General features: G+C 54.1%; 1 protein-coding gene across 1 annotated transcript; it reads right to left on the bottom strand.

Moving 5' to 3' along the window:
* Window positions 1-9,487: 9,487 nt before the first annotated feature.
* LOC135443609 (claudin-8-like) lies at window positions 9,488-10,595 on the bottom strand. Its single transcript, XM_064703963.1, has one exon. The coding sequence runs from the start codon at window positions 10,593-10,595 to the stop codon at window positions 9,942-9,944; it is 654 nt and encodes a 217-aa protein (XP_064560033.1). The 3' UTR covers window positions 9,488-9,941.
* Window positions 10,596-11,945: the final 1,350 nt, after the last annotated feature.

The raw sequence follows: 11,945 nt of genomic DNA, 5'->3' as shown, positions 1-11,945 counted from the left end.
CCACAGCCAGGGCAGGGTGAGCTACAGCTGCAGAGCCAGGTGTGGGGGAGAGCTGGAGAAGTGAAGAACAGGCAATCTTGTCAAAAATAAATCTTGTTTAGATTCACCAGTGCTGGGAACAAGGCAAACACGCTGTCCTGGATGCATCAGGGACACAATGGCCCTGGTTTGGCTGTTGTCCTTTGCCCCCAAGCTTTGGCCTCACCCCTCTCCAGAGGAGCAGGGAATTCCTGCAGGGTCAGGGGACTCTGCTCCCACTGCAGGGATGTGCCCAGGAAAGGAGGGAGCTGCTCACAGTGACTGAGCAGTGAGGAGCTGTGCCACGGGCAGCTGGGGCTGGAAATCCTCACTCAGGATGGCACACTGGCTGTGCCAGGAAGCACATGCACTCACCTGTGCCCATTTTGTGATGTGTCAGTCAGAAATCATGTAACCAGCACCTTGCTCCTCACTGCACCACTTAGAAATACATTAAAAACAGAAAAACCCCAAACAAACCAACCAAACAACACCCACAGAAGAGAGGGCTCAGTGCAGCATCACCTCAATGTTCTGCCCAGGGATGGACAGAAAGGAGGAGGAAAGCTGTTCTGCCAGTGCTGCCAGGTCTGCACCAAGCAGTCTGAAACAGCCAAAATTGCCTCACCTGCACTTCCCTCCCTGCCCTGGCTGCTGAGGGACAGAGGCACCACAGCCCAGGCTGGCAGCACTCACACCCTGCTGGCACAGACACCTCCATGTTCCATCTCTGGCCCAACAACCCCAGGGTGTTTCTGCTGTCCTGTCACACTTGGCAAATGGCACTGACATGGATGCAGGCACGGACACCCTGTGTGGCTCTGGGGTCAGAGCCCCTTCGGCACAAAACCCCAGAGAGGGTTGGAAGGAATCTGATAAATCTTCCTCACACAAAGCTCCAGTTTATCAGATTATGCTCCTTTCTGACCCAGACATGGGGCAGCTGAGAGGCATTTTAAAAACTTGGATTCCATGTTCAGTCTCATGTGAAGGGTGAGACAATACAGATGTTAGAATTCACCATCACAATCAGCAGCCAACTATTTCCTAATTCCAATACACTGTAAGTGTTTCTTGGCCTGTCAGCTTCTGCCACACCATGCTGTAAATGCCTTCAAGCCAATCATCTAAAATTACCCCTTGTGAATCTTATTACAATGCATCTTTCATAGTTCTATTTCTCTAAGGTATCCAGTCTTATTTACAAACCATCCTTTAAAACTTGTTTCTAGCTCCAGTTCTCTCAGCAATGCCTGTCCTGTTCCGTGGCATTTCTAAGTCAGCATTTCTTATCCCAGAATTTCCATACAGATCCACACTATGTGAGCCTTCTGTCAAACTCTGGAAATTTCCTGCACATCCATTTCCCTCCCAGAGCTGTTCCCTGCCCAGCCCAGGGGCTGTGGGTGCTGCTGCAGGGCACAGGGGCTGGAGGGCACTGCAGGGTGACATTAAACCAGCAGAGCAATTGCCAAGCACAAAGAGATCCATCCTCACCTGCTCTGATGGCTGAATCCCTGCGGCTCATCCTCGGCTGTCCCTGCTCCAGGGAGGATGGCCTGGGCTCACACGCTGCCCTGCCAGCAGAAGGGAAAGGGTTAATGGAGCTTTGGGGCACATTCTGTCCCAGAGGGGTTGGGCACAGGCACGGGAAGCTCTCACACACAGAAAGGGTTAATGGAGCTGTTGGGCACGTTCTGTCCCAGAGGGGTTGGGCACAGGCACGGGAAGCTCTCACACACACAGAAAGGGTTAATGGAGCTTTGGGGCACGTTCTGTCCCAGAGGGGTTGGGCACAGGCACGGGAAGCTCTCACACACACAGAAAGGGTTAATGGAGCTGTTGGGCACGCACTGTCCCAGAGGGTTGGGCACAGCACGGAAGCTCTCACACACACAGAAAGGGTTAATGGAGCTTTTGGGCACATTCTGTCCCAGAGGGGTTGGGCACAGGCACGGGAAGCTCTCACACACACACACAGAAAGGGTTAATGGAGCTTTGGGGCACATTCTGTCCCCAGAGGGGTTGGGCACAGGCACGGGAAGCTCTCACACACAGAAAGGGAAAGGGTTAATGGAGCTTTGGGGCACGTTCTGTCCCAGAGGGGTTGGGCACAGGCACGGGAAGCTCTCACACACAGAAAGGGTTAATGGAGCTTTGGGGCACGTTCTGTCCCAGAGGGGTTGGGCACAGGCACGGGAAGCTCTCACACACAGATTATCCCGAGCCAGAGCCCTCCAGGGCACCCTGGAGACCGAGAGCAGGAGCAGACCCAGCTGCAGCGCTGATCCTGCTCCTGCTTTCCCCCAGGGGCAGGGACAGCATTCCCTCCCGGCCCCGAGAGCCCCAAGGACAGTCACTTATTGGGGTGGCACTGGAGCTGCCACTTTGCTGCCACTCCTGCCCTAGAGCCAGCAGGTTTCTGTGGGAGCAGGAGTTATCTGTGCAGGTCAGAGGCTGCACAAATCCCTAGAGCATTCCCTTATGGACCCAAAGCTTCCCACGTGCCTTTTGCAGTCCAGTATGTAATTTAAGTGCATTTCGAGAGAGTTTAAATGGGAATGAGGTGCCCCGGTGCCAGCCCAGCATCACATATGGGGCGTGAGGAGACTCACCAGACACATTCCCTGCAGACTCTCCCCTCTCGGCGCTCCAGCTGCAGCATTCGCATTTCTCACCGAGTTCTCTTTCCAGGATTCCCAGCAGGAAACTGGTGGCCGCTTCCAGATGCAAATGCCCAAGGCAGCGCTGCTCCTCTCCCCCCCGAACCCCCCCTGCCTCCATCCTTTCCTCCTTTTATAACCACGGTCCCACCCAGGATTCACAGGGAGGCTTCCAGGTGTTTCCGAGACCCAAATCATTCCAGGTGTTTCGGGAATTAACAGAAATAAGCTCGTCCCTTTTGGGGTAACAAATTATCTGTTTCCCCATTCCCCCTTCTGTCTCTTGTTCCCTAAGGCAAAACACCCGGATCAGGTGGGGGCCAGGGGGAAAATGTCAAGTCCAAACCCAAACCAAAGTTGTTTTTCCGTCGGTTTCCCTCAGGACTGTTCAGTTTCCCCGCTGTTCCTCGGCCACAGGAGCAGCTTCTCTCTGGGGCCCGTGGGGTGGCACAGGGACCCCCGTCCCGCTGCCTGCCCAGAACGGAGCCCGTCCCATCCCAGCGCAGCCGGAGCGCGGCGCGGGTTCCGCTCCACGGAGCGCGATCGCAGCGAGCCGCGAGTGCCGGCACAGACCCGTCCCGCTCAGCAGCGGCTCCGGCAGCGGCGCCGCAGCACACGCGGCCCTGTGGGTGCCGCCCCGCCCGGGCGGCCCCTGCGCGCCCCCGTCCCCTCCGGCCGCACCCGAGGGCGCCGTGCCCTGCCCGAGCCAGGGCATTGTCCCGATCCCGGCACAGGGACGGGGCGGAGAGAGCGACCCCGCGTTCTGCAGGGCGGGCACGGGGCTGGGCACGGAACCGCAGCCCGGCCGCCTTGTCCCGGGACAGCAGCTGTCCTTGGCCATTCCTGCTGCTCCCGGGGCTAAAACCGCCTGGGGAATTGCTTCTGGTCACAGCCATCAGGTGTCTGACGGGAGTCCCTGAAACAGAGCTGAGTGTCTGTGACAAATGAGGGTGCTGAAGATGGAGTGACAGCAGAGGGAACCTTGTTCCTGCCAGTTACCCATGGGGAGAGAGCAATTCCCAGCTTGGGAAACAGGGAAAGGGAATTCTGTGTCCTCTCCTGCTCAGGATACACATCTTCACTGTCCCATAAAGGGACCATTTGAGCCTTTAGAGAGATTGCCGTGGGTCAAGGATTCTGCCTGCCAGGTGTGGTTGGTGATTGTGACAATGACCCGAATAATCAGAGATCAGTGGGAAGTTGTTCAGTGCACCGGCAGTGACAGAGAATGTGCTGGCTAGTGTCACACGTAGAGCTGGACAATGACCCTGAACATCCCAAAAAGGCAAAGAAACCCTGAGCCACGCTGTGATCACACCCCATAGGGGCTATTTGTTGGAAGCGCCAGTGAGGAACAACGGGAATTCCCTGGCCCTCAGCTTGGTCCCGCCTGCCCACACCCCCGCCCTCGGGAAGCGCTGCTCTTCCCGGCTGCAAAGCCAACAAACATTTTTTCCTCCGTCCCTTAAAACTCTTCTCTGAAAGCCTCTGTTCTCCCGCGCTTCTCCTCCTCCAGCATCCTCCTCCTCCTCGCGTCTCTCGCGTCCCTCCCTGGGCCCGTGGCTCCGCTCTGAGCCTCCACACTCTCACCTGAGCTCACCGAGGTCCTGACACCCTGGAGCCACCTTTGCTCCATCCCACCAGGTAATTTCTGTTTCTTCTTTGAGGAACATGGGATGGGAACCGCCCTCCTCCTCAGCAGCCTGGGGAGCTGAGCTGACAAGAGGAGCACCCACCACAAGAAGCTCATCAGTGCTGCTCCAGCCCCTCGTGGACAGAACTGCTGTGGGTACAGCAATGATAACATGGCTGGCTCTCGTGAAGAACAACTCCTTGCTCTCAGGAACACATTTACAGGAGAGCAGCTGTACCTTGGCCAGGCTTAGGGGGCCCTGCTGCCAGCCAGGTGGGGGAGAAGGAGAGCTGGATCTCCTGGAATGTCTGGGTCCAGGTAAAGTGCTTTGTTTTCTTTCCCCCCTTAATTAAACCACAATAAAGCCCTAAATCAGACTTGTCTCAATGTGTCTGTAATTCCCATTCCCAGGAGATGGTTTGGGAACTGGGGAGCCAAGGGAGGTCAGCAAGGCCTGTCCAGCGCTATAGGGCCATGCCTGAGTCCAGTGCACATTTGGGATTATTTTCAAACCAGGACAGGTCACTTGAACTCATGTAAGTCCCTACTCAGGGGTACTTTAGGTCACAGGGGTCACGAGAGGTCATTTGAGGTCACAATCGGGGTTACTCTAGGTCAGTAGGGGTCATGAAAGGTCAAAATTTGGGGGTTACTTTTGGTTATGGGGTCATTTGGGACACAAAGGTTACTCTAGGTCATTTGAGAATTTCTTGGTTTTTCCTGGGGTTACTTTAGGTCATATTTTACCCTCCTTGCGGTCATTTGAGGTCATGATCAGGGTTTACTCTAGTATCTAGGGGTCGTTTGAGGTCACAATCGGGGTTATCCAGGTCATAGGGGTCATTTGAGGTCATTTGACTATTTTAAAATTTATTTCATAATTTAGTTTATTTTCCTTTAAATCTTCCCTTGAGTTCGTTTGGGATGACTGGAACAGGAAGCTCAGTGCACAGAGACTCTGTCTGTGGCGTTTGGTGTCCTTGACATGCAGCCAGGACAGCAGGACACGAGTGGCCATCCCACACTCGGGTCAGGGCCCTCCAGATTGGGATTTTTCAGCTGGAAGAGAAGGCTGGGGGAGCTGGGCTCTCTGTGGGCAGGGATCTCAGGGGTTCAGGGGCTGCCAGAGCTGCCAGGCTCTGCTTTACCCTCAGGATTTACTTGCAGGGAGCAGACAGAGAAAAGGCAGGAGGGGCTGGTTCCAATGTTCAAATATTGTTTAAAGGGTTAAGGCAGTGATACCCGGGGTTTGTAAGGCCCAAGTGAGATGAGGAGGGACTGAGAGGAGACATGAGTGCTGTAAACAGTCTTTACAAACAGTTTGGGGGTGAAGGGCTGGCTGTTAACGCCTTTGGGATGTTCCTGGTGTCCGTGCTGGCTGTGGGCAGCAGGTTTGGCGCCAGCCTGGCTCCCAGAGGGACGAGGGGCTCTGCACTCGGATGCCAGTGTGAAAAACACCAACCACTTGTTTTTAAGATTTGAAAAGTTTAATAGTAATAAAATGGTTATAAAAGTAGAAACATAATAAGAGTAATAACAATTTGGACAAATTGAGTTAGGACAATATGCGACAATAAAAACAAAGAGTTAGGGATGTCCAGGTACCTTTTTCTGGGCAGCACGAGCCCGAAAAAGGACCCCCGTTAACAAAGGATTAACCCGTAAGAACAACAGCCTCTTGCATATTCATACACCTCATACATGATGCATAAATTCCATTCAAACACAGGATTCTGTCCGGTCAGTGTCAGCTTCTTCCTCTGAATCCTGACAGCACCTCCAAGGCGGGAAGAAGTTTGTTTCTTCTGATAAGAGGGCAGTAAATTCCCTTTCTCTGAAAGATCTAGGTGTCCTGTGGCTGCTATCTCGCTACAAGCCCTTTCTGTTAAACAAAGCATCTTACATAGCATCGTTTCTACTTTAACAATTTTTAGAACCTAAAACTATATTTAACACAGTACTTAAGAGAATTAACACAGCATTGCTTTCTAACACAACACATATAATATTCATTCGAGTATTTGCGAAAAGCCAATCATAAAACTCGTGCATTTTTCACACCAGGTTCCAGGGGATGTGGGGCAGGCGGCGCCTCCCGGTCCCGCGGGCAGAGGGGACGGAGGAGGGCGGAATGCAGCTGGAGTTTGGGATGAGAGGAGGCTGTGCCCCGCTGCACTCCGCCTTTATTCAAACAAAGCTGTCTCCCGTTAGAATAAATACATTTTAAAAAAATCTCAGGCATTTTTGGGTTTTTCTGACAAGTCCATGCGTTTATTTCAAATACACAGCAAGAGCTCAGCTCGACACGTTTATTTCCCAAGTCACTTTGTCCTGCAACCACCAAACATCAAAGCAAATAAACCAGCAGGATATTGCATCAGAGATTTATTCATATTTAACAATATTGATAAATTTATTAATATATAACAATATTGATATAATAACATTTACCCAGCTGTTTCCCAGCAGCGCAGGGAGGCCAAGGGCTGTGCCTGGGCTGTGAGCACAGAGCCCAGGGCAGCTTCACCCCTGCCCTTGCCCCGGAGAGCAGAGCTGCAGCCCCCAGACCCTGACACAAGGTTTAACAAACGGCATTCCCCAGGCCAGGCCTGTCCCTGGCACAGCAAAGTGCAGGCAGCAGGGATCGTTCCCACCCCTGGAGTACACAGGGACTCCTTCCCAAAAAACCTTTGCTCTTGTTCCTGAGCATCCTCGCCTCACCTGGCTCATGGAAGGACACTCAGCCACCCAGATAAACTCCAGGAATCCCCCTGGACACTCAGGGTCTCTGGCTGGATGTAACCCAGCAGGAGCAGCCCTGGGCATGGGGATGTGTCCCAGCTCCTCCTCCAGCCAAACTTTTCCTGTTTTCCTCAGAAAACTCATCCACAGCAGCTGTTCAGCTGCAAAGTCCAGGGATTTTTGCTAAAGTCTTAAAGCTTCCTTTTCCTGCTCCCAGAGTCAGCTCAGAGCATCTGAGCAGGGCAAAGGAGGAGGGAAATCTCTGTGTCCCTTAGCAGGCACAAATGCGCCCCTTCAGTGCCAAAATACAGACATAAAACACCTGCCGATCCTCCAAGGGGGATTTTCCCCACCAGAATCCACGATTGGGAATTCCAGCTCTGCTCAGCAGGAGGAGGCACCCCCAGTTCCCTGTGCTGCAGATCAGCTCCACCCGAGAGAGCTGTTCCTGCAGGCAGCTCTGAAATGGGAGCGCCACACACTCTGAAATGTGGAGCCTGAGATGCCCCAGACCTCCCAGAAATTGCCATTTGTGCCACTCAACCCCAGATGTGCAGCAGCCTAGCCTGGCTCTGCCCTGGAATCAGGGCTGGGTTCCAAGCCCACACAGGAGCACGGGGCTGCCTGAGCTTCTCTTTTGATCAATAAAAGACAGAAATGGGAAATATGCAGTCATCAGGTGCTAATGCCAGACATCAAAAGCTCAGGTTTGCTTTGAAATGGGTGCTAAATGCTCAAATGAAACAGTTTTCTCTTTCTGCTCTTTGCAAATAAAGTTGCCCATGCAAATGGCACGCCCAGTTCCAGTTTGGTTCCGAGATGAGCCCACTGACAGTGGAAGCATTCGGGATCCTCTAATTAATGGCACAGAAAACAGTACTTAATTACTTCTTAGGCACTTACATCTGCATAAAGTTGCATTACACTGAGTACATCATCGTTTAAATCCATTACCTACACATAAATATGAATCAGATTTGCATTGCAAATGTCTTCATCCTCTGCTTTGTTAATCACAAATGTCATATCTAAATTACTTCAAAACATGCAATTCTGGCTCACCCACCAAATAGTTCCATATTGAACAAAATGAAAATCAAAATACAGAAAAAAAAATCACAATAAAATAGGAGGTGGAGCTCCTCAGGGTGGTGGAAATTATTACCCAAGTCACCAGGATGACTGCACTGAAATCAGCTGTCAGTGACAGCTGCTCTGACACACTTCATATGACAACAGAAAAAAAACCAACATGGTTCAGTGCTAGAAAAACCTATTTACAAGTGTTTTCTTCAGTTTCCTCCTAGGATTAGTAAGTGCTGATTTGACTGCTGGAGTGATGAGCTGGAGACACCAAACCAGTTTTGTGGGGCCTGGAAAACTCCCAGCGCAGGATCTGAGCTGGCTGCCTTCCATGCAAATGCTCCTGAGTTAATCCATGTAATGAATTTCTGTGGAGCACGGCGCTGCCTCATCTCAGTTCAGCTGAAGGCAAGTTAATGAAAGGCTCCTTTAACTAAATGCAGCTTTCCATGTTCCCTTTCAAATGGAGCAGCCAAATGAGTGCACAGAGACGTGGCTCTCCTCACCCAAACAGCCATTGCAGACTGTCTCAGATTGTCAGGCACAGCACAGGGTCAGCTGTGCCACCAAATTGTCCCTTAAATGCTCAAATCCATCACTGCTGGGTGAGGAACCAGACAAACCCTGCTGGGCTGGGCCTTCCCTGGGCACTCACCATGGCAGCCAAATGCAGGCTCCAGGGCCTTCAGCTGGGAATGCTGCAATTCCAACCCATGCAAATGCTGTTGGCTCTGCAGGACGGACAGACAGACAGACAGGCAGGACCAGGCTGCATTCCCAAGGCAGCCTGGCAAGCCCAGAGCAGCTGGGGCAACGTCAGGGCCTGGCTGGTTGGGCGTGCTGGGAGCCGTGGGCAGCAGCTCTGTGCTCTGAGGGGCAGGTGGGACTGCCTGATCCAGCTGAGGTGTTAGAACATGGGTTGGACTCGGTGGTCTTAAAGGTCTCTTCCAACCTAGAAATGCTGTGATTCTGTGATTCCCTGGCTGGGAATTGCCCTTTGCAGGAGCACAGGGCTCCCTGAGCAGGAGGAATTGCATTTTGCATGAGCACAGGGCCTCCTGAGCAGGCTCTGTGCTGAGTTTAACAGAGGAGAAGGTGCTGCCTTGCAGAGCAGGAGGGGTGGCAAGCAGCAGCAAAGCCAATACTGGGGGGAAATGATTAAAAATCTGCTCCATGAGTCATGTTCCATGCCCTGCAGAGGAGATGAGGAGGATGCCCCAGCTCCACGAGCATCAGAGAGATCCATGGGCAGCCCCAGAGGGCTCTGCTGGGGCAGCACCAACATCTCTGTGCCAGGACTGGGAGCTGAAGCTTCTCTGTTCTCTGAGCCGTGCTGCCAGCTCCAGGCTTGTCCTGGGCACTCCTTAGGGACACTGCACTCTCCAGGGAAATGCCCTGCTCCCCTTGCCCCTCAGGGTCTGGGTACTGCCCAGCACAGGCTGCTCACCTTCCCTGAGAGCCTGAGTGCTGCTGCCATGCCTCGTTCCCAGAGAGATGGAGAATGGGCTCTGAGCACACAAACACCCGTGTGAGAGCAGCTCCTGCCAGGCATCAGAGCAGAGATCCAAGGCAGCCGCAAACAGCACAGCACCAACATCACTGCTCCTGGAGGCAAATGAAGAAGCCATCAGCACATCCAAGCAGGGAGATCACAGGATGCCCCTGATCCCTGGCAGTGTCCAAGGCCAGGCTGGACGGGGCTGGGAGCAGCCTGGGATGGTGGAAGGAGTCCTTGCCATGGCAGGGGCTGGGGTGGATGATCCTCAGTGTCCTGTGGAGCCCAGGCTCCCCGAGGGCAGCAGCTACACGTAGGCATGGACACCCAGGGCTGGCGCTCCCGCCCGGGGCAGCGCTGCCCGTGCTGCCAGCCAGGGGTGGCTGTGGCTGCCCGCCCGGGCCCAGACGTGGCAGTACATGGCCCCTGCAGCCAGCAGCAGGGCACTGCTGGCCCAGCCCACGTAGAGGGCAGCGCCCAGCTCCCGTTTGAGCGGCACGGGCACCGCGGGGTCGTAGAAATCACGGACGATGCTGCCCCCGGCCCAGGACACCGGCACCAGCGCCAGGCTGCCCGCCAGCAGGAAGGCCACCCCCGCCACCAGGATGAAGGGGCTGACCTTCTGGAGTCCCTCCTTGCTGGGCTGGCTGTACTTGACGCCCACGATGGCCACGAGGAAGGCCACGACGGCCAGCAGCACGGCCAGGCACATGAGGGCGCGCAGGGCCTCGAGCGGCGGCGGCAGCGCCAGCACCGAGTCGTAGAGCTTGCACTGCAGCCTGAGCCCCAGCTGGCTGATGCAGTCCATCCACAGCCCCTCCCAGACGCTCTCAAACACCACCAGGTTGGCCTCCACGTGGGCAGACACCCTCCACTGGGGCATGGCCGTGGCCGCCAGCGTGCCCAGCATGCCCACGGCGCCGAAAATCAGCCCCGCGATCTGCAGCACGCAGCAGGACATGGTGCCCAGAGACGATCCTCCTGCTGCCCCAAAGATGTTCCAGCTGCCCAGAGATGCTCCTCCAGCTGCCCCAGAGATGTTCCAGCTGCCCCAGAGATCCTCCAGCTGCCCCAAAAATGTTCCAGGTGCCCAAAGACGTTCCAGGTGCCCCAGAGATGCTCCTCCTGCTGCCCAAGTCACCTACTCACACAAGCCATGCTCTGGAAAGCTCCAGTGGAATCTGCAGCACAGGCAATGTCTTCTCCAGCGTTTCCTCATGCTGGGTTCCTGGGCAGAGGCTCCATGCAGAGCTCCAAGGGTGGAAATCCATTCCCGAGCGCTCCAGCCCTGCTATTTACGGGCTGTAAATCCCCTCCGAGCGCAGCCCATCGAGCCGGGCAGGTTTGCAGCCAATGGCAGCCTGCAGAGCTGGGGCAGGGCTGGTTTCCCTGCTGCTCTGGGCTGCCCGAAGGGCTGCTGTCATTGAGCAAGTGGCAGGATTCAATTAAAGGTGCCTCATTGCAGGGCTCACCATTTCCTAACTGCACGACTGCAGCTCTGTTGAAATCCAGCGCAGGAGGCCTGAACTCGCTCCTGCTGGAAGATTGTTTGAAATGGGTCATTACGGCTGTTCCTGCAACAAAAGCTCCACTTGAGGCTGGAGTGGGGCTCATTTCCCGAGTGCTGGGCAAACAGCTGCTTGGTATTTGCCTTCCCATCAAGCCAACAGGTACTTGGTGCAGCCCTTTAATGCAGATTTCTCGTTCTGATGCAGCACAAAAGCCTAATCATGATCTTAGGCAGGTACAGGAAAGTCAAGTATTCCAGCCAGCATCAAAGCCTGGCTCTCCCAGCTCCAAAATTCACCCGGGCAACCAAGCAAAGAGGAGGCTGAGCTTACAGCTGCTGCTTTGGATCCAGAGCAGAGGCAGAGTTAGGGGATTATCCCCATGGAACCAGGAGGAAAATGTGGTCACTGTGTGCCACCCCAGGGGTCTCAGTGGCACTGGGGGTGATCTGACACAGAGGATGTGCAGGATGTGCAGGGCACAGACCCAGAGTCCCTCCCAGATCCCTGCAAGCCTGGGCAAACACCCTGGTGCCTCAGGCAGCGCAGGAAATGCTGCTGCTGCTGCTGCACCCACCTGGGCTGCTCTCCTCTTCCACCCTGATTTGGTCTGCTATTATTTACAGATACGTAAGAAAGGCATTTCTTTTTCTCAGTAGAATTATGTCTGAAGTATGCCTTTACATAGATTTTTATGTGGCTTTTATATTTTTAGATGCCAAGTGCCATTTTGTATTCACTACATGAATCCTGTACCAAACTACAGGTGACACTCTTACTTAATAATTTAATGTGAACTGTTA

The sequence above is a fragment of the Zonotrichia leucophrys genome, chromosome 1 (assembly GCF_028769735.1).
Source record: "Zonotrichia leucophrys gambelii isolate GWCS_2022_RI chromosome 1, RI_Zleu_2.0, whole genome shotgun sequence".
Taxonomy (NCBI): Eukaryota; Metazoa; Chordata; class Aves; order Passeriformes; family Passerellidae; genus Zonotrichia; species Zonotrichia leucophrys.
Note: the sequence above shows the minus strand (reverse complement) of the source record. Positions and strands in the feature narration are given on the sequence as shown.